The sequence below is a fragment of the Miniopterus natalensis genome, chromosome 8, assembly GCF_054644295.1.
Source record: "Miniopterus natalensis isolate mMinNat1 chromosome 8, mMinNat1.hap1, whole genome shotgun sequence".
Lineage (NCBI taxonomy): Eukaryota > Metazoa > Chordata > Mammalia > Chiroptera > Miniopteridae > Miniopterus > Miniopterus natalensis.
In genome coordinates, this window is record NC_142088.1 from 8,153,191 (window position 1) to 8,176,948 (window position 23,758).

Consider the following 23,758-nt stretch of genomic DNA (forward strand, 5'->3'; position numbering starts at 1 on the left):
CCAGGTCTTAGTTTATGTAACTAAAATGAAGGAATTGGCAGTAGTATCTCTAAGTCTTTAGTTCTAAAACTATTATGAATCTAATAAGTAAGCCATGCATCTTCTGAAAATGAGAAGAAGAGTCTTGGAGTAGTCCTTGTGGAGAATATACTAAGGAAAGAGCTCAGTAGGAAATGAACTGAATGTGTGGTTTATTTTTTATTTTTTAAGCATTGCTTTGCAGCTTGGGCACAGATACAGAAAAAACATCTGTAGTTATTGTGCTGTGATTGAGAATTGGCTTATCCAAAAAGTGGAGAGAGGAGGCCAGAGTGTGAGGTCAGTGTTTAAATGATTGATTTTTGGACTCTCCAACATGGTTAGGTAGAAATTGAAGTCATGTGAACAAATAATTTCATAGTAACTGAGAGCTTTAGTATACTTTCAGTTCTTTAAAGTGATCCTATATCTAAGGTTAACTGTTATTTCAAAATATGGGCAGTTCCCCAGTATATTCCAGAGAACATGCAATTCAAGTTAAAGATGCTAAAGAAATTAAAAATGTATATGCTAAATTCTTCATTTTTTTTACACAGGCAATAATCATGTGTCACCAGCATCTGAAAATGTTCTTTAATTTTTTTCATTCAAACACTCATTTAACCAGCTTAAGCTAGGAAATGTACCAATTTCAGCATACCTTAATTCTTTATTTCAATTGAATTAACTTTTTGAAACTCTGCTGGTATCTGTGCTTACATTTTTATGTTTTCCGTTTATCTTATTTGATTTTACGAAAAATTTACTCCTATGAAACTATAAATACTACTGTATGGAGACACTGCCAAAAGAAGTCTATTAACTGAAAAGCAGGGTCATCATACAGTAGCCCAAAATGTTTGTCCCCTGATACAGGAAGTCTTAACACTTATTCTACCAGATGGGACTTTTAGAAATGTTTCTGCTAAGTGTAGTTGCATGAAAACGAGTATCAGTGTTCTCAACATTGCACCTTCTGACTGTAAGATGAAGGAGTGGTTTAGGGTTCTGTGGTGTCAGTGTAACTATCTTCAGTCTTACAGACTATATTATCCCTTTGTGTTTTGAAAGCATTACTACATGATCTCTTCATCAGTTTTTGTTCTCTGGTTTTAGCAGTTAGCTTGAACTGCCTGATGCATGTGTGTACAATTTTACTTAAGCAAAGTGAATCTTTGCTTAAAGGTTGTACTGTAGTGAACCTTTTAGTGTTTTAGTGCTGTGGCGTAGATAGCCAGAACCTATCTTTTCATTTTGACAAACTCAAAGGAAGTAGAATTTTTACATGGAATCAATGGAATCGGGGTTGGTTTATTATAGTTTATTGGTACTCTGATTTCAGGATGAGAATAGTGAACATTCTGAGAACCACTTTTGGTAAAGCAGAGTGGTGCAGACTACTAAAGGGCATCTGAAGGGAGAACATTTCTTTGGAATGAAAGTATCTGACTATTGGACTTTAGAAACGAGTTCACAGATTTTAAGCAGGCATAGAAAAGCAAAATGCTAATTTCTCTTTCTTGGTAGTGTTTTCTTTGTAGAAGAATATTCCCTTTAAGGAAACTGAGACCCAACGGAATTCAGTGAATTTCTCAAGACCACAAAGCAAAAATGAGGGCCTTTGTGTCTTGCCATAAGAAAAATCTTGTCTTATTTTAGTAAATATAAAAACATTTCAGAATTCACAGGGATTATTTTTTCTTTAACCTTTTTTCTAAATAAAATAACTTTAAAAGCATGGTTATATTGGGGGGGGAAGTTCTACTTTCCAGTTTTAAGAATTTTTAATTTATAGATCATTTTGTCAAATGTATCCTTGTAAGACTTCTCACAGAATTCAATATTCAAAGGTATTTATTATTTGCCAGGTTCTGACTTAGGTATAAGAAATATGTTGGTAAATAGAATGCATCTGATCGCCCATGTTATCATGGAACAGATAACCAAGTATTCAGTTATACAATATAATGAAGAAAACAGGGTACAAAGATAGAGAAAAATGATGAGGGCAACTACATAGGCCAAGAAAGGGCTCTTTGAGGAAGTGGTGATGTTTAAACTGGGACTTGAAGCATGAAAAAGGTGCTCATGAGACAAGTGGGCTGAAGAGCATTCCAAGCAAAAAGAGTGCCTGTAAAACTTTTTCTTTTTTTGGCCCTGTAAAGGACCTGTCAGTCAATATTTTCAGCTTTCTGAGCCATATGTTCTTTGTCAAGGTATTTCAAGAAAACTTTGTTTTAAAAAGACAGCAGGCCATCTTTTGCGCATTTCTGGACTGGAGAAATTGGGGGTGGGGGAAGCCTGTTGTGAATAGCAAATTAAGAATTGGTAGTGAGGAAGAGTAGGACAAGATGAGATTGGAGAGAGAAGCAGAAGCCAGATGGTGGCAGGCCTTGAAGGTTGGGTATAAGGGCTTTAAACTTACATGTACATACTTCATATGTACAATAGGAAGCCCTGAAAGGATTTTAAGCAAGACAATGACATGATCTGATGTAGGTTTTTTAAATATTACTCTGTTTGCTGTGTGGTAAATAAGTCAAAGAGCTCAAAAATGGAGGGCTCAAGAGTTGAAATGAGGGGAACAGAGGAATAATTTAATAGCTTCAGGTGCCAATGGGGATAAATAAAAGTTTTCAGTTTCAAGAAAAATTTCAGATGTAGAAAGACTGTTGCCTATGGATTGATTATACAGAATGAAGAAGAGGGAAGAATCCAAGATGATTTCTAGGTTTGGGGCTCTTGGACAATTCAACAATTCCATTTCTTGATACACATTTGGGGTAAAACAAAATTGGCTCCATTTGGACAGTTACTTTTAAGATGCTGATGAAATTGGGTATGCAGATTAGTGCTCAGAAGTTTGGATTGGGAATGTAAATTTAGGAATTAAGAGCATATAGATGATATTTAAAGCCCTGGAAGTGGATGAAATCACACAGGAAAAAGAAATGAGGGATGCAGATTGAACTCTGATGAACTGAAACATTTCAGGTAGTTTGAGGATTGCTATGGAGACTGAAAAATGGCCAAAGTGTTTAGTGTGTGTTTTATGTTAAAAGACAATTTTCAATTCAGAAATGGGGTAGTCAGTTTTGTTAGTTGTGGACAGGGTTAGGTAAGAGTTGAGTTGTCTTTGTAAAAATTTTTCTACAGATTTATTGATAATTGAAAGCAAAAATTACAAAATATTTAAGGTGTTCTGTTTTGGGGCGATTACCTCCTTTTAGAAGATTCCTATTTGGGGTTTAAACTTGACAGTCTTTAAGCTCACAGTACATTAATCTAGGACTTGCCTTTTCTTGTACTCGCTGCTGAGCATTCCATGTTTAATAAGAAATAACTTAGAAGCAGCTCTAGCAGAAAAGTACTGGGTAGAAAGTAGGAAGAACTGGACTTTTGGGCTAATTCCACCACCAACAGTCTTGAACAAATTACTAGACTTTTCTGAACTTCAGATCATTAATTTATAAAATGAGATTGGGATTGGTTTTGTTAGCCTGAATGAGTTTTAAAATTATATAATGAGTATGTGTCTGGACAACTTTGGGTTTTTGAGATTTAGGAGGATCATAATTCCTGTGCCATAATATGTGTTTAGAATAAAAACATTTCCATTTTTAATTGTTTCTTAAAGTCATGGGAGAAACTTTCTTTTGTTTTAATGTGTCAAGAATTTTATCTCAATTTTGTGATGCTTAACAGGTTTCTTAGATTTGTTTTATGCTTCATTTCCCATTCTCTTTCAAATATTACTCTATAGTAATTTAATAATATGGAAGCCTCATAAATGAGCTTATAAAAGCTAATTCTTTTAAAGTAATTTTTTTTTTTTTAACATATCTTTATTGATTTCAGAGAGAGGAAAGGAGGGCGAGAGAGATAGAAACATCAATGCTGAGAGAGACATTGATTGGCTGCCTAGCCTGCAACCCGGGCATGTGCCCTGACCGGAAATCGAACCCCGATCTCCTGGATCCTAGGTTGATGCTCAACCGCTGAGCCATGCCCGGCTGGGCTAAAAGCTAATTCTTAATACTTTGAAGGTTTGTTGTCCTCTTAGAAAAGTAACTGAACAAAAAAAGATGTTGACTTTTTAACTCTGCTAGAAGAAACAGCTTCTTATTGCTAAAAAGAACATTTATTTCAGTGGCTTTCAAAATCTTTCCATATGTCCTATTTTTCAAATAATATCTTAACTTTGATTGGATGGGGAGGAAGGCAAAATAAGAGGAGCTGCATCCTGCTCACTTTTCATTCCTTCTGAAAACTGCCTATTGAGGACCTACTGCATGCCAGGTACTGGTCTACTGAGTATTTGCGGTATATTGAAGATCCCCGCTTTTGCAGAACTGGCTTTGGACCTACATACTTGAATCTGTGCCTTGTAATCCTGCTTAGTTCTAAGTTCTTTGTTTTATAGATAGAAAAACTGAAGCCTTGAGGAGGGATAGTTTCAATATTTACGTGACTGACTTTTTGGAATTTTTTTTTTTTTTTTTGGTAAACTGATTTCTTTGTAGAATAATACCCTACTGTTTATTTTTTGTACGTAGGGTCTCACATGCTGAAAATGTTGTCTCTGTGTAAACTACTGTTTTAATATATTAATTTTTTCCCCAGTTTTAGAGGGAAAACGAGACTAGCCAGAGTTTTAGATACTGTGTTTATTTGTAGGTAAATTAAGATGTTTATGTGAGGATATTTTAATTGCATATGGAAATTAAGTTGGTAATTTTATGGTAAGCTCTAGACTATTTCGTACGCCAATTAAACAGATTCAGCTTCTATAATAAAGCTTTTTTAGTGCTTTTTCTTCCCTTTAAACAAATGTGAATGAGTGTAGAGAGCTTTTTAATGGCATTTCTATATAAAATATGTTATAAATATAATGATCACAGTGAATTATGAAGGACGCTGATAAAGACACTCGAAAATAATATTTTCATTAATTAATACAGATTCAGAGGCCCACAGATCCTCTCTCTGGTGTTTCAGCCACCAAAAAATTAATTAAGATCATGCTTGTCATCAGGTATTGAGGTAATCAGATTTGAAGGGGAATTGTTGTGCCCAAGGAATGCAGAGCAAGGCAGAAAGAAAAGGTCACTTAATGAGCTTTAAAGGATCATTAAAGACTCACCATTTGAATAAACAAAGGCCAAAAATAGTCTCAGTAGGAAAAATGGCAGGTAGGTATGAGCCTTGTTCAGGTAGATCAGTGTAGACCAACGATTTTCAACCAGCATTCCATAAGAATTTTTAAAACATGTAATACCTGACTATTTAATCAAGACCACTGACGTCTTTTCCCTTAGATTGCCAGATTTTAAAAATGACAACAGCCAACACAACAATAGCCATTCAGTGTGAATGCCCCATCTTGAACCGTAAATATATAGGTCATATAATGGAGTTGAATCTTAGTGGTCACATTGCATAATAAGGTTGCATCTGATTTCTTGGTACCAGAAATCCTTATGTATAAGTATTCCCCTGATTTAAAAAAAAAAAAAAAAGTCACCTTGGAGCACAAAGGGTAGGTAACCTTTTTTTTTTTAAATTAAAAAAAAAAAGTTTAGTAAATTAAATTTTAACTCTTTTTTTTTTTTTTTGTAATTAGTTTATGTGTTCCATGAGATGAAGAATGTTGAAAATTGCTGGTGTAGATGGAACATAAAGGACTTCAAGTGCACGTGTGGGAAATGATAATGAGAGTTACTTGGACAAAGTTTTGAAAGACATTGTAGGGGTGCAGCTTTTATTCTGTGAGTGGTAGGGGCCTTTAGTTCCTAATCCTCTAAGAGAGACTGGAGAAGACAGAGTAAACGTTTAGGTGGAGTGCCGTTTTCAGTGCTTTGTTGCGACTTCTCTTTCATCCTGCCATCTTTACTTCAAGTTGCCCGAGAAACTGAGAATCCGTCACATTGAATGTTGGAGGAATTTAGGGTGATGGCAGGAGTCAGAAGAGGGCTGTGAGCTACATGTAGACCCTTAATGAATAAAATGTGGCAGAGTCACTGGAATGTGAATGGGGTCATCCCCACAGAGGAAGAAATTGCTGGGGAAAGGGTGGGGAATAGGAGTTAGCAACCTTGGGATATGGGGCGTAGGAAGTTGAGTAGCTTCTACTGTGAAAGGATTAGTAGGAAAAGATGTTGGATTAGAACCACATTTAAAGTGTTACTTAGCAAGTTTGCCTGTATTAAACTCCAGTTATTTCTCCTTACATCGTTGAGTAGACTATAATCACCGCTTTCTGTTGTATTCTCTAGTGGCATTCTTAGTATTTATTAAACAGGTGAATAAACAAGCTAGGACCTGTTTTTCATTAATGTTTGTGTCTTCAGCTCCTTCATATAGTTGGCACTCAGAATTGTCTTTGAAATGAATCTCTAAGAATGTTACTAGCATTCAAGTGGAATCCATCTTCTTGGTTTATATCTGTGAACTGCCTTCCATGAACTGCCTTCTATATGTGGGATAATACTTCTACCTACCCAAATTAATTACTGAATCTAACCACTGTTTAAGCAGAGTGTGTTTAACCATTTAAAAGCGCAGTATAATTTTGGGGCTGTATACCTCTAGTTTTTTAGACTGGAGTTTTTCAGTCTACTGTGATCTTGTGAAGCTATGGTTCCCCCCCCCCCCCCCCCGTGGTACTCGAGAACAAAAAGACTCATTGCCATATTGCCATACTACTTATTCTGCCAGTGTCTCCATTGTTTAGAGTACCTATGCTATAATGGCTTTTAATGTACATCTTATTGTCTTAACCATTGGAAATGGAGTACTTTACAAATGATAATTCATGTTGTCCTGTGGTATCTACTATTTTCTTTTTGTTTCCTCTTTAAACGAGTAGATTAAAAGTTTCCATTTTTTAATGGCATTACTTTGTACTCATAGAGAAATTCTGATTTTCTAGGGTGTGTTATTTTTTAAAAAACAGTATTTGCACTAAGAATGAGTTTTTTAAAAAACAATACCAAATTTAGATGATTATTTGCTTAAACATGTAGCAGATTTTCTTTATGTTTGAAATTATGAAAATGTGCTGTCCTAATTCTCACTGTGTGCTCTCCTTTGAACCTCAGGACTTCTCTATTGCTAGTCATTGTATTTACTTTGTATTGAAGTCACATGAATGCTACTATTAGGCTCCTCTTTTCTCCTTTTCCCCATAGAGATTATAAAGTGGCTGAGCGTATTTTTTATCCACCACAGGTGCCTAGCATCCTGCTTTGCTTGTTGGAAGTAATCATTAAGTATTTGAGTTGTTAGTTTGGGGAAAAATTTATGTGTTGTTTTGAATTAATTTTTTGAAATTGCAAGTAGTGTGCTCTTTGCGAAATGCTTAAACTGATATTACTAACTCTTTAAACATTAGTAAGTTGCTTAGAGAAGAATCTTCCCACAGCAAGAAGAAACGTTTTCCCTGCAGTGGTATCTTGTTTTGTTAATGATATTGTTATGATTCCTCTGGTCAAGATTTGCCACCTTTATTCTAAAAATTTAGTGACAATGAGAACAATCCTGTCATTCTAGAAAATATCAAGAGGGCAGTGAATTTTATGTCATTCAGGAATCACTTGCCATTAATGAATTCTTAGAAAGTTACCTTAGTAGAAGCTTGTTTTGAAATACAGAAATCTTAAGGTATTATATGTGTTATGAGAGATAGCAACATCTATTCACCAAACTTATATTGAATATAACTTATGTAAGTAAGAGATTGGCTACATTATAAGCTCCTCGAAGTATGGAATAAAATGATTCTTTCTAGTTATGGATGAATATCTGTCATACAGAGGAAAGGAAAGCAAGAATCAAGTGGAAATTGAGAGTTTAGAAAATACTGTATAAAATATGTGAACATGTGTGTGTGAATAAGTGTCTTGTGTCACTTGTTTCTCAAAATTTAAGGCACTTACGAACTTCCTGGTCACTTTGTTAAAATGTAGATTCTGAGTGTGCATTTCTAACAGGCTTCCAAATGCTGTTGATGATCTTGACCATAACACGCTTTGAGTTAAGATTCAAATACGTATTTGAATATATTACGAATATGTAATACAATAAATAATAGTAGAAAATGCTTATATGGCATTTACTGTACGCCAGACACTGTTCTAAGCATTTTGTGTTTGTTAACTCATTTTATCTACAAATACCTCCTTGAAGTAGGTGAGATGTTATTCCTATTTTATAAAAACTGGTACACAAAGTAATTATGTTGCTCAAGGGCACACATGCTAAATGTTGGATCTGTGATTTGAATCAGGCAGAGGTGTTTTTCAGCATCTGTACTCCTGTGTTGCCTCTATTCACTGTATGTGGCAATTATATAATAATAGCAACACATTGCCCTACCTCCTTTTAATCTTTAAGATCAGGAATTCTTGGGGTAGGACAGAGAGAAATGTCCTTTATATTCCATGACTTAGCTTCTGTACTAAGACACTTATTGACAGGTTTATGTCACTTCACTCTGGTGGGATGAAGTGAAACGTTTTTGAGATCTTTAAGAATAATTCTTTAATGGCATTTCTTGAAAAATTAGATTTATATAACTGGTAAAATTTGCAAAGTAACAAGCCCCCAAATCACATATGGAGGACCCTGAAAAAATTCAAATGTTATAAATGGTAACTTAAATTCTTTTTTTTAAATTATGGTAAATGTTGCATATTTATGTAAATATTCTGGTTTCATCAGAAGAAACAAGCAGTATATTTCAGAATTTAGAGCCAAAAAGGTACATAGCAGAAATTCAGTGGCTCTCTGTTATTTTAAAACAGTCGGAAACCAACAACACTTCTAAAATCATATACAACCAATAGAAGTCATGTTCAGTCAGAGGAAATGGAGCCTGTCCTGCAGTGGCACTAAAGCATCTTAATGGAGCTTGGTGTGTTATTGATCTAATCAACCCCAGTCATATTACAAGTAAGAGGAGCTACAGACCAGATAAGTTGAGTAACTAGTTAGTAGCTGCCCTGGGCAATTGCTTACAAATACCCATTTCATTGTTTTAGCTCCTGGGTGAATGTTAAAATACTACAGATTCCTAGGAGGTCATACCTGCTAAAATTATAGTATCCCTATGATACTTTTTAATGCTCTTTGTATAATTAGCATGTGCTCCTGGTATTCTTGCCACATTTAAAATTTTTAATACCTGATGTCTATTTTGATGCAAAATAATGCTAAATACAAATATCTGTACTTCAGAGAATTAATTAATATTTGAATTAAATATTGTCTTGGGTTTTGAGACTTTTAAAGAAGAAAGACCTTAAGTTTCAGTAATCCCTACCATCATTAATTATATGGCTCAGTTCTAATTTCAGCAAACTTTAGAACTAAAATCTTTATAATTGGTTTTAGCTGATGAATTTCTTTGTGTTACCTAGACATTCTATTAAGATTGGCTGCCTGGGATTTTGCCTCAGGCATTGAAATTTAGAGGGTGAAAAAATTTTAATTAATGATCAAAAATAATTGTGTGTGTGTGTGTTAGGTGGGGGTACTATGTGGATTATTAATGTCCTTCACTCTCCAACCAGCCAAGAGCTGCTGGCCCAGGGTCCCCCTTCCTTGCCAATAGGAAGACCCTTGGGTGTGAAGACTCAAGGGCAGGTCCATGCCTGCTGGCCTTTCCTGTTGCCCTTTCCATACATCTCCCTTTCCCTGGGCCAGTAATTTGATTGATTTGAAGATGTGTTTTTTGCAACTTGGGCATTAATTTTCAGTAAACATGTTTTATTACGTCAAAAAATAAAGATTTCCTTTTGACTTGGTAATTCCACTTTAATCTTTGCTAAGGGTGTAAGAAAAAAAACAGGAAAAACTATATTCACAGAAATGAAGAATGTAGCATGCCAGTTTGAATTAGTGCAGGGTCATTTATAAAAATAATTCGCATTTCTTTCATTGCTTATCATTCAAGTTGCTTTTATGAGTAAAGATTGTGGTATCATAGCTTATGTTTATGGTATAGTAATAAAATAGGACCCAACTTGGGAATCACAATTGCAAGTTTTAAAAAATCAATGTACAATAAAATTAGCCTTTTATTTTCATGTACATTTCTGTGAATTTTATTCCATGTGTAGATTCGCGTAACACCTATCACAATCAATATAAAACGTTCCCTCACACCAGAAAACTCCATTTTCCCTTTACAGTCACACCTTCCTCCCATCTCTAACACTTGGCAACCACTCTGTTCTGTCACTGTAGTTTTTTCTCAAGAATGTGATTTAAATGGAATCATACAGTTTGTAACCTTTTGAGACTAACTTCTTTCATTCATCAGCACAATTATTTTGAGATTGATCCAAGCTGTTTTATGTATCAATAGTTTTTCTTTTTATTGCTGAGTAATATTTCATTATATGAATGTACCATAGTTTGCTTATCCATTTACCTATTTACTAGCTGAAAGACCTTTACATTGTATACAGTTTCTTGTTTTGAATAGAGCTGCTTGGAACATGCAGGTACAGGTGTTTTGAATGTAAATTTTCATTTCTCTAGGATAACTACCTAGGAGTGGGATTGCTGGGTCATATGCTAAGTGTATATTTAACTTCATAAGATACTGCCAAACTGTTTTCCTCTGGGGCTGTACCATTTTGTGTTCCCTTACTACTTTTGTGATGTATAAGAGTTCTAGTTGCTGGGAATCTTTTCAGCACTTGGCATTGTCAGTATATTTTATGTTAGCCATTCTATTGGATGTGTGGTTATATCTCATTATGATCTTTTTTTTCTTTTAATCCTCACTCAAGGATATGTGTGTTATTGTTTTTTCACTGATTTTGAGAAAGAGATGAAGGGGGGGGAGAGCGAGAAAGCAGGAAACATCCATGTGAGAGAAACATCAGTTGTTCGCTCCTGGAGTACACAGATGTGCCCTGACTTGGGATCAAACCTGCAACCTTTTTTGGTGTACAGGGAGGCTTCAACCAACTGAGCCACCCCTCCAGGGCTGATGGTTTTAATTTGCAGTCCCTTCATAGCTAATGTTGAATATTTTTTCATGTGCAGAATTGCCTATTTATATATGTCTTTTTTGATGAAGTGTTTGTTCAAGTCTTTTGCCCATTTTTTAATTGTTTGCTTTTTTTACTTGTAAGAGGGTTTTTTAAAATATATATTCTAGATACAAGGTATTTGATATTTTTTCCTAATCTATAGCTTGTCTTTTTATTGTTTTCATAGTATGTGCAGAACAAGCTTTTAATTTTGATAGAGCACAGTTTATTTTTTCTTTTATAGGTCATGTTTTTGGTGTTATGTAGAAGTTGCTTTAAATCTTAGATGACATTTTTTTCTTGTATTTGTTTCTAATAGACCTTTTCTTTGGATTACTATGGTGTTTTGGAAATGATTTGCTTGAACTAGATATTTTTCTCCTAAAGCAAAGATTAATGTTTGTTAATGTTACTTAATGACTTAAAAAAATCAGGACTCAGAATTGTATGAATATTATTATTTTAACTATATAAAAACATGTTCATGTTGAAGAAATTCTGCAAAGGGAAGGAACAGAAATGGCTAATGTGGTTCTTCTAAGCCAGTAGTTGGCTAATCTTGGCTGTTATATCAGAGTCACCTGGGTAACTTTTTTTTTTTAACAAAACAAAACAGATTCTCTTTCTTTGGATCTTAGGTAGACCCTTCCACCCACCCCAAACTTTTTTTAAAATAGACTTTATTTTTTAGAGCAGTTTTATGTTCACAAGTAAAATTGAGCAGAAGGTACAGAGATTTTTCATGTACTTCCTGCCTATACACACACACACACACACACACACACACACACACACACACACACACACACAGCCTCCCCTACTTTCTGCATCTCACACTGGAGTAGTACATTTGTCACCCAGCCTGTAGTTTACATTAGGGGTCACTCTTGGTGTACATGGTGTGGGTTTTAACAAAAGAATAATGAAATGTATCTCTTATAGTACCAAACAGAATAGCCTCACTGCCTTTTCATTGCTCCCTACACCCTAACCCCTGGCAACAGGTGATTTTACAGTCCCCATAGTTCTGCCTTTTCCAGAATGTTATATAGCAGCTGGAATCATGGTATGTAGCCTTTTCAGATTGTCGTTTTTCAGTTGATAATATGCACTTAATGTTCCTTCATGTCTTTTCCTTGCTTGATAGCTCATTTCTTTTTAGTGCTAAATAATATTCTGTTGTCTGGATGTAACTATTCATCTACTGAAGGGCATCTTGGTTGTTTTGAAGTTTTGGGAATTATGAATAAACCTGCTATAAATATCTGTGTGGGAGGTTTTGTGTGGATATATAAGTTGTCAACTCCTTTGGTATTTATACCGAGGAGCAGAGTTGCTGGATTATTATGGTAAGAATATGTCTGTTTTTTTAAGAAACTGCCAAACTGTCTTCCAGAATGATTGGTCCTATTTTTGCATTTCCACCAACAGTGAATGAGAGTGCCTGTTATCTACATCGTTGCCAACATTTGGTGTTGTCAGTGTTTGGGATTTTATCCATCCTAATTGATATGTAGTAGTATCTCGTTTTAATTTGCATTTCCTTAGTGATCAGATATTGAACATCTTTTCATATGCTTATTTGCCATCTGGATTTTTTGGTGCGGCATCCAGGTCTTTTACATTTTTTTTTTTTTTTTTTAAATCCTCACCTGAGGATATTTTTTCCATTGCTTTTTCGGAGAGAGTGGAAGCAGGGGGTGGGGAGAGAAACATTGATGTGAGAGAGACACATCGATTGGTCTCCTTCACACCTACCAGAGCCAGGGATCAAGCTTGCAACCAAGGTACATGCCCTTGGCCAGAATCAAACCCAGGACCCTTCATTTTGCAGGCCGACGCTCTTAACTATTGAGCCTAACCAGCCAGGGCCTTTAGCTATTTTTTTAAACTGTGTCATTTGTTTTCTCGTTGAGTTTTATGAATTCTTTGTACACAGTAAGTCCTCAGTGTATACTTAACATCCTCAATAGGCTAAGAAACAAGGTTTAACAGTCCTTTATCAGATAATATCTTGCAAATATTTTCTCCTGGTCTGTGTCTTGCCTTCTCATTCTCTTGATCAAAATCTATTGCTCTTCAAATGATACATTGTTTTGAACTATTGTCTATATATTGCTTAATTCTTTGCAAGGCTTAAGTGCCATGCACAGCCCTCAGTTTTCAACTGCTCATTTTAGACTCTTTGTCACAGTTGACCTCACCTTCTATGGCTGTGTTACTTGTTCTTGCTTGTCTCACCCTTCAAATTCCAGCTCTCCATCTGGGTAGCTTTCTTGGAGGTTTTCTTAAGTAATAATGCTGCTCATACTTGTCTGTGGGCCCCTTTGATTCTGGGGTCACCTCTACAGCAGGGTTTACTTCCCATTGGCCTTTGCTGGTGCAGAAATTAACGGTTATGTTGAGTTGTGAGACTAAACGTTACTTACACACACTGCCTCCACTTTCTCTTTTTGAAAATTTCTGTTTTGTTACGTTAATAATTCATAAAATGAAGTCAATTTTTTTCATTTAATATATATTTTTCATTTATATTCTAACTTTTCTGTTTAAAAGCCTGTTTTAATTTTCATAAAGGTTGAATTTTCATCTGAATCCTACCATTTTATTCTACATATTTGAACAAATATCCATTCATTGCTCATAGAGTGATTTGAATAATTAAGAGATTACAGCGCTTGGCCAGCGTGACTCAGTGGTTGAGCGTTGACGTATGAACCAGGAAGTCAGGGTTCGATTCCCTATCAGGGCACATCAGGGTGTGGGCTCCATCCCCAATAGGGGACATGCAGGAGGCAGCCGATCAATGACTCTCTCTCTCATTGATGTTTCTATCTCTCTCACTTTCACTCTCTGAATTCAGTAAAAACTTTTTTTTTTTCTTAAAGGGGGAGATTACACCAAGTGTTGTATCTAAGGTATTTATTTTATGTCTTAGGCGTGTGTGTGTGCATATAGTCATTAAAAATATAACAAAATTAACTCTGACTAGCTATTTTTGCTAAGTAATATGCAAGATCATTGATTTGTGAGGATAATTTTTGAAGTTCAATGTAAATAAAGTTTTATTTATGACACATGATAGTTGGTCACATTCTTATTTTGCAGAAAGTCAAGTATAAATATAAATACTTGTTGATATATTTTATTTTAGAGTATATTAATGATTCTGAAAAACATGTTTTATAACTTTTTAATTTGGTCACTTTTTCATTTACCCAAACAAATAAACCAAGCACGTTTCTGTGTTCCAAAATCAGGGTGACTTTAGTGTAGGTAACACAGAACTTGATTTTTATCATAAAGGGGTATACAGAGTTTAAGTTTCTTAAGAATAATTGCTAGGTATTCTGGTGTTTGGAGTATATAATTTTGTTTTTGTTACGTAGTACAGTTTCTCTGATATTGTCATGATCTTAATTTAATTGACACTTAAAATTTAGTGGTTCAGTGAAAGGATATGAATTTTTGGTGAAGAATTTTGTAAATAGCTACATTTTCAACTTGCTATGTTTGGGGGGGGGGGTTTAGTGTTAGCTACTTTGGGAATTTGTATCTGCCAAGTGGTAGACTTAATGAGTTGAAATAAATGATTTATCCACTTCGCATTTATCACTTTTGATACAGTCAACATATTTATGGAAGAATTTCTGGGTGATGTATTTTGAAGTCCAGAAGCTTTGAAATACATCTTGTGTACAAGACAAAATACAATTGTAAACAAAAGATTAAATATATAATAAAATTCTAAATTATGTGGTATAGGCTAGTGGTTTTTATACTATGTGTTTAGTAGAATAGATGTATTGTCCCATCACTAGAACCTCTGTTCCTGTAATATATAAGAAAAAATAAATTAGGTACAGTTTTCTCAATTTGAACTTACTCTCCTATGTGTTGGGAATAGTGTGTTATTTGTATTTTCTTTCAGTGTTTGCTACTTCCAACCACTTGTTTATACTAGTTATAATATGCAATGACATTTTATTTACTGTGTTTAGAATTCAGGTTTATAGGTATCTGTATATTTCTCAATACATGTATTATATAATTTGTTTCTCAAAAAAACACCATGACTTCAGATTCTCCCCAACCTGAAAAAATGTTTACTACTGCAGATTATTTATGATAAAAGATGTTTGGAGATAAAGCTGTCTGGTTAGGCTAGAGTTAATGAGAATTGAGCTAGACCAAGGAGGGTTCGTTGGGTTTGAATAACTGGAGAGTTTGGCAATATAGTCCAACGAAAGAATTATAGGAACTTAAAAGACAAACACATTACTTCTAGAAGCAGAGTCTAAATTCTGTTTCCTAATTAAATACTCTTTCCATCAGACTGATAGCATAGCGGGAAGAAGTAGTGGCCAGTAACCTCTTCCTGGAGAAGGTGGCAGCATGCTTCTGGACGATGTGAAGGAACTCTTGAAAATCTGCATAGTCAGGACTTCATTTAGGAAGGCATTTCAGACTTGGGAACTTTATATGCAAAGACAGATACCCTGGAAGAGTATACCGTGTTGGAAGTGGATCATGGTATTGGAGGATGGGGATGAAATAAGGGTCTTACATATGCCAGGCACTGCTGAAGGTGTGGGAGGCACACATGGAAAAGACAATCCCTGCTGCTCTGGAGCTTACATTTTGGTGGGAGAAGCAATAAACTAGTAATATAGTAACTAGTGATGAGTACTGGGAGAAAAATAAACTGTAGGGTAAAGGAGTAAAGATAGGGGTGGTGTTTTGAAATAGGAAGGTTCAGGGGAAGCATGTCTGGAGGTGAAACTTGAGTAGAAAAAAATGAGGGAGTGAGCTGTGATTGAAGGTAGAAGAAATGGCAGAGCACATTTGCTGTATGCAGCTCCATTGTAGGTAGAGTGTACTAAATTAATCGTTCATGTTCACTGAGTATTTAATGAGTGCCAGGCACTGTTCTAAGTGTTAATTCAGTCCTTACAACAATCCTACAAAATGGACACTATCCCACATATGTGGAAACTGAAGCATAGAGAATAATTTATCCAAAATCACACAGCTAGTCAGGGAGCTGGGATTCCAGCCCAGGTAATTTGACTCCAGAATCAGTGGTCTCAGCATTCTCCAAAGATGGGACAGGGAAGGAGTTTAAGCAATAGCCCAGGGCCAGTTCTGTAGAGCTTTTTAGTTCCTTATAAGTATTCAGGATTTTTTTCTGACTGTGATGTTTAGAAATGCCCAGGAGATTGCTTTATGATTCTGGAGGTGAAGGGAAGGATCTGGACTGTACAAAACCCACTTGTTAGTCATCTGTATATAGCTTATATTATAACTTAAAACATTTCTACCGGTCTGTAACACATTTCTTTAATTTAAAATTGAGTCCACTTCATTGTTTTATTGAACAGATAAGTGCATGTAAACGTATAAGCGCGCGCACATATGTGTGTATAAACAAACTGTAATGAACTCTTCTGTTAATAGGTGCGAGAGGATGTACTTAATTCATTGAATAACAACTTTCTTCAAACGCTAAATCAAGCTTGGAATGATCATCAAACAGCTATGGTGATGATTAGAGACATACTAATGTATATGGTAAGTAGAGCTTTTTTATTGTTTTTCCTTTAAGAAGTTAGACATTTCAAAACAATGTTTTCTTTGTTACATTTAGTGGAATAGTATATGTCAGAGTGGAGGTGCTTTTTAAAAAATAAACAATATTTCCTTTGCAAGAGTCACCTTAATATGTAAAAGTTTTAGTTTTTCATATACTTACTGATTAGAATGAAAGACTGAAAGGGGAAGATGTAATTTTTTCCCTCAGTATCTAGCATTTTTGCTTCAAAATGGGATATATTGAAAAGCTTTATTAACATCTCTTCTTGACTAAAGGTGGTTAAATGACAACATGATAGATGAAAGGTGAATATTCTGTTACAAAATTTTTAAACCTAATGTCCTTACATCTTTACTGATAGGGGATGCCATTAATACGAGTACTTTTGTAATAATTATACTCTAATAGCTGCCATCTATCTTTCCTAATAGTAAATCCTGGCGCTATATATATCCTTCAGATATATATTCCATGTTTCACCAATTATTACTGTTTTTTGTTTCTGTCAGTCAAAAATATCTTGTTCAGCATGACAGTTTGGAAAACATTGACTTTTGAGCTAAGGTGCCTACTTACTTTTAAGGAGGTTAAACTATCTTTTTTTTAACTTTAGTATGATGATAGAATGAAACTAATTCATCAATGTCTTGTTACGTCAGTTTTGGTATTTGGGAATTGGAAAGATTGATTTTCTTCTAAGCTTTTGCTCTTTGCTTTTTAAATTTATATTTTGCTTTCTTTAGTTGTAATACAGAGGTGAGAGCTTTCCTAGTTTCTTTTGCTTGATAGAATAAAGCAACATTCGGAAAGACTTTTCAATGAGAGCAAACAGCTGTAACGTTTTTTATTCTGCTGATGAATTCAGTTAGGCCTGTTTGTTACCCACGGTTTTGTAGGGCCTAGTGACAAGGAGGTGAGGGATAGGATACTTCATTTTTCAGGGATTTAATAAAAGGTGTAACAAATTGTTTAGTCTTTTTTGAGCCTCATTTTCAATCTCTTCAGGATATAGATTCATGTTATGTTGACATTTTGAGGAAATGAGAAAGCACATGAAAACATATCATAATGTCTGAGATATAAATGTGAAATAAGTTAGCTTATTGCTGTTCTCTAAGTTCTGGACTTGGTGAGTCTTCACATTCTAGCACTGTCTAACACTAAAACTAAGAGAAAACCACTTGTAATTTCATGGTTCATTGTTCTGATACAAGGAATATTTTAAAATTATACACACACACGATCTTATATCATGTTATTTTTAAAATTTGTTTTATTTCAGTTTTGTTTTGTTTTTTGTCTCATGAAATCTCAGACCTTGAATGCTACCTGTCAGGTGACCATTGTCAAGTTCATTCCTCAGCTTCTTCATTTATAAAATGAAAATTATATTGTACCAACTGGGTAGAGTAGCCATGAGGCTTAAAGGAGCCATTCATGTAAAGCACTTGCAGGGCGCTGGACCATATGTACTCAGTAAAAATTAACTAGTGTTAATATTTCTTGTCCCTTCAACCTTTCATCAAACCCATCTGGTAGTGCTACAACATTGGATAAATCCAGCAACTTAAACCTTTCCTGAGCCTCTGCTGGAGGAAACCCCACACAGAGTAGATGAGCGCCTGTATTTGTACAGTGTAACAAACCTCCAGTCAGCCCTCCACACTGCGGGCAGTCTCACTCTTTCTCTAGTCAGCTCATTCCACCACTGTGAAGTAGTTGTTTCTTTTCAAACCTCCATCTCTCCTGCTGGTCCCCTTGCTTCCTTTGCTGACCTATTTCAAGCCAGAACTCTCCAGTGCAGCCGGCTACTTTGGTCAGCAAGGTGTTTAAAATTACTTAAATTAATGTAAGTGCAGACATGAGCTATCTCGTGACCAGTCAGCAACATTCAGATGTGGAAACATGAGTGTATTAGTGACCGGTCAGCAAGGTGTTTTAATCAGTGGTCTTGCCTTCTACCTTTCAGAGAAAAGAGAAAGCATCAGGTGAAAGCTGTTTGTGCCTTGCCACTGAATCTACAATTTTACTTGTATTTTCTCTTCTTTTGTGTTTTTCTTTTTCCTTCCTGTTTTAATAGAGGGTAGTGTCTCTGGCAAAAGCCAGTTTTCCACCTGTGCTAAGGATCACATCCCTTTCTAGCTTGTGAAAAACCTGAAGTATTTTCAGGTTCTGCCTTTTTTTCAGGCCTACTCAACAGCTCTAGATATGTTTGGGCCATTCACATCCTCAGAGTCCTACCACATTTTCTTTGGGCCTCTGCATTGACACTCACAGCTAGATGTCTCATAAGAACTGTTGGCACTTGTTACCTGCCTTTTCTCATCTTTCGTTCACTTGAATATGTTCCAGTTAAGCTTCTCTCTCAACTATTATGTTCAGTCTTGCCCTCAGGATCATTGGATCTGCACATTGACGAAGGCAAAGATCACTGCTAGTTATCATGCTACTGGATTTTTTTTTTAAGCGGTATTTGACACAGTTGACCAGTCTTGTCTTTTAACATGTTGCGTCCTTAATTTCTGTGACGAAGCACTCCCTTGGTATGCACCTACCTTGGTATGCACCTACCTTTCTGACCTTTCCTTCTCGGCCATTCTTCCTCCTTTGCCCCTTAAACAGAGGTGTTCTCGGGGCTTCGTCCTAGGTTGCCTTCTCCTGGTACTACACCTTTTCTATGATAGCTTCACTTAGTGCCTCTGTGCAGATGATTCCCAAATTACATCTCCAGCCTCTTTCTCTGAAATTCAGACTCATTCATTTGTCTAGCTGATGGTTCCCTTCATTGTCTGAGAGGTATTTCAAACTTGGCATTTCCAAGTGAGCTCATAATCAGTGTCATTTCATTTGTTTATGCCAGAAACCTGGGACATATTCTTGTCAATTTCTTCTCTTTCTCTCTCTCCATCATGTATTTCTAGAATTTTCAATTTCTCTGTTTTTTTATACCTACTACCCTTCATTTCCCTTCATTTGGTAACTAGTCTTAGAACATTCATTGCGCTCCTAGTCTTCTTTCCTTATTGCTCCTAGAGTTACTGTTTTAAAGCACGTGATCATGTTACTTCCCTGCTGAGATCCTTCTCTCTCATCTTGGAGTCTTCACACATGTCTTCTGTCTGGAAATGTTTATAGAACGTTTCTCTTTATGTGATTTGATCCTACTTATCCTTTAGAACTTAGCTTAAATTTTCTGGAAAGCTTTCCCTGACCCATGCTGTATATTCTGCCTGCTGGCCACAGTTGCTCTGATCATACCCAGTACTGTTTCTTTGCAGTATTTATCACATTCATTAACAGCTGCTTAGTGCCTTGTTTCCCGATTAGACTGAACTTTATGAGGGTCCAGTGTCTCTGTCACCACACTGTCTCCAGCACCTAGCAGAGTTCCTTGCACAAAGTAGGCACTTACATATACCTCTGATGAATTAATATACATAGATTTTTAAATAAATTTTGCTTTTTAAAAAGCATTTAAAAAGAAAATGCTTATTAAAAATATGTTTTTTTAGATTCCAAAATTAAAGTATTAATGAGATATCTTCATGCTTCACAAAGTAGAATTCTTTCTCTTTATTTTTACTTTTTATCTGCAGTATTCTGGGCTTAATTGAATGAGTGCTTTTATTTAGTATTTTATTTTTTAACTTTATTTTTATTGTTGATACTATTACACATGTTCCCATTTTCTCCCCCTTTGCCTGCTTCCACCCTGTCCCTGCCATCCTTTCCGTCTGGCCATCACCACACTGTTGTCTGTGTCTATATGTCATGCATATATATTCTTTGGCTAATCCCTTCACCTTCTTTCCCATTCCCACCTTCTCCCTACCTACCTACCAACCACCTACTCGGCTAGCTGACTTTACTTTAGTAAAGAGATGTGTGTAACTAAAATATTATGCACAAGCTTCAATGTGTAGATACCATGGGACACTAACTCCTGAAAATGAAAATGTATTCACCGGTTACATGGAAGCAGTCATTCGTCAAAATTTGTCCCATATAACTTTGTTGTTTGGCAGGTTTAAGTGTTTCAAAAAGAAAAGTTTATGATGCCTTCACATGGGACACATGACCTCTAGTTTCTGCCACTCCAGCCAGCTCTTCCTAATGTTTGAGACTTACATTACCTATTTAGCCCCTGAAGGCAATAAATTGAGTTTATAATCTCTGTTTTACTTAAATTAGTTATTTTTAATTCATTCTTTTTTTAAAGAACAGTTAAGATGTTGAACTTTTAAGATTGGTTTGGAGTTGCTCAGTATAAGCTTTATTTTCAGTTTTAATTGTTTAAAAGATTAATGATTGGGGAAAATTGTAAGTATTTTACGGAGAAAGTTGTTGAATATAGGTTATTTAATAGCTTTAATTATTGGTATAATCCATAAGTATAAATTACTATTCACTTTATTTTTCCCCATTAAACATTGTACAACATCAGGGTGAAATTAAATTTTGGATAGTATTCTGTTAGGCTACTTTGAGCAATTAGAATTAATGCTAAAGGAAAGAGGAAAGCATTTTCTATCATGATATATATAGGTTAATAGAAAGTTAATACAGAAATTTTCTGCCTAAAACTATGGTGAGTTTCAAAGGCACTTCCATGTTTTTACTCAAATTTGTCTGTATTTCTAATCATTTTTACAAACAGCAAAGATACAGTAGTATTGCTGGTTAGTCTTAAAGATTAGAGGCTATAAATTAAAAATCATGGGAAAGTTAACCGGGGAAAGGAGGACCAGTGCTTCTTTGAGGTATTTGCAATGTCATTAAGGATGGATAGAGGTGAGGTGGAATGTACAGCAACATGGAGAGGACCTGAGCAACTCTTCTGGCCTTCCTACTAAAGTAGAAAGTGGGACTGTCAGTTTAGTGCAGCGATTTTCAACTGGTCCACGTGGTATTTTAAAACATACGATACCTATTTAGTCAGGAGCACTGACCTCTTTTCCCTTAGATTGTCAAATTTAAAAATGACAACAGCCAACCCAACAATAGCCATCTGGTGTGAATTAATCAAAATTATACTTTTTTTTGGTCAGATTGGCAAAAAATACATTTCTTGGTGTGCTGCAGAATTTTAGTAATTAGTTTGCGTGTGCCATGAGATAAAGGTTGAAGATCGCTGGTTTAGGGTGGCAGGAATGTGAGGTGTTGAGGAATGTGGTAAGCTGAATAATGTTCCCCCAGATGTGTCCGTGACTAACCTCTGGAACCCAAAGATTGTTACCTTAAAAGGCAAAGGGCACTCACTTTGCAGCTGTGATTAGGTTAAAGATCTTGAGATGAGGAGATTGTCCTAGATTATCCTGGTGGGCCCAAAGGGATCACAGGGTTCTTATCAGAGGGTTGCAGGAGGGTCAGAGACATAGGAGAAGGTGGTGTGCTGACAGGCAGAGATGGGATTGATATGCTTCAGGGATGGAGGAAGGCCACAGCCAAGGAATGCTCATGGCCACTAGAAGCTGAAAAAGGCAAGGAAGTGCCACCCCTGCCGCCGCGCCCCCCCCCCCCCCCCCCCCCCGGCACTCAGAACTTCCAGAAGGAACCAGCCGGGCAGACATCTTGACTTTAGCCCAGTGAAACTGATTTTTGTCTAGAACTGTAAGAGGTAATTTGTTCAGCAAGGAGGAAACTAATACAAGGGAAAAGTTTGGAGTAACTCCTGTGCTGGGATCAGCCATCTGCAAATAAATTGATCATCTCTAGTTGTGAGGGGATAGTTTAGGTGAGTTGGTACAAATTTTGTATAGTGGAGGCAGTCAGCAGGGTTTGTGCTTCTTCCAAGGGGTTCTCAGCAGTCTCAGAGAAAACTGTTCAAAACCAGGAAAGCCACTAATAGGATTTGCCTTAATGGGTGTGGGGGAGATTTCTAAGGTCATTCATTAGTAACCTTAATGAAATGGCTGATCATGGACTGTTTTAATAATTAGGCAGGTGAATCATAAGGTCCTAGGAAATAGAAGTATTAGATATTAGGGATCAGTAGAGGGATCAAAAGATCCAGTGAGAGTGAGGAGCAGATTCATTAAAGTGTATAACAAAGTAAGGAAAGGTGGGAGGAAAAACTTTCGTGCCTATGAGTCTACCCAGTACTCTTCCTTATAATAGCAGGTAGCACTGTCACCTCCCTTGGTGTGTACCAGGCACTGTTTTAAGCTCCTTAAGTATATTAATGTATTTAATCCTTACAGTATTTTTTATTGTAGTTTGGGAAAACAGTTAAATTTCTATTTATTCAAAAAAGGAAAAATACTTTTCTGAATACATAGCAACAGGTACCATTTATTACATGGCTATATTTCTGTGCAAAAAGTTTTAAATACCTGAACTTCCAGGTAAGTATCGTATTCTCCCTTTTGCAAATGAATAAACTGAAGTTAAAGAGATTAACCTGCTAAGAGCACACAGTTACTACATTCCTGGAGTAGTGAAGTCTTTGTTATATTCCAAAGCTCATGGTCTCCATCTCATTGCAAAAGAATTATAATGACTCTGCTTAATAGAATTTATAGTAATTTACTGGGTTGAGCTAACATTCATCCACCTTTGTGCTTATGAGAATAAATTCATTCATTCAGCAAATATACATCAAGTGTGTATTATGTATCAAGCCCTGTTCTAAGAAACTGCATTTCCTTTTTCCAAGTTCTTCTATCACTGGGAAACTTCATGATATGGACATTTGTTTGGGCAGATAACCCTGGTTGCTTCCCTCACCTAACTTAAGAACAGTGACTTCATCTCTGATCTAAGCCAGCAATTTTCAACCTTTTTCATCTCATGGCACACGTAAACTCATTACTAAAATTCTACGGCACACCAAAAAATACATATTTTGCCAATCTGACCAAAAAAAAGATAATTTTGATTCATTCACACTGGATAGCTAATGTTGTGTTGGCTGTTGTCATTTTTTATTTAAAAATCTAAGGCAAAAGAGGTCATGGCCCCTGACTAAATAGGTATTGCATGTTTTAAAACTTCTTGCGGCACACTGCTTGAAAATCACTGATATAAGCTATCAAAGCATATTGGAAATCTTTTGTATTCTGTATTTTTTTCCTCATTTTTAAAATTTTGAATCTAATATTAA

At 35.7% G+C, this 23,758-nt stretch overlaps 1 protein-coding gene across 3 annotated transcripts in view; it reads left to right on the forward strand.

Moving 5' to 3' along the window:
* Nucleotides 1–23,758, forward strand: part of CUL3 (cullin 3) — an 82,646-nt gene that overhangs the window by 25,145 nt on the left and 33,743 nt on the right. For all 3 annotated transcript variants that reach the window (XM_087819560.1, XM_087819561.1, XM_016197707.2), the window contains one exon: nucleotides 16,521–16,634. In XM_087819560.1, the coding sequence (XP_087675686.1) occupies nucleotides 16,521–16,634 (114 nt within the window). The remainder of the gene's footprint in view (nucleotides 1–16,520; nucleotides 16,635–23,758) is intronic.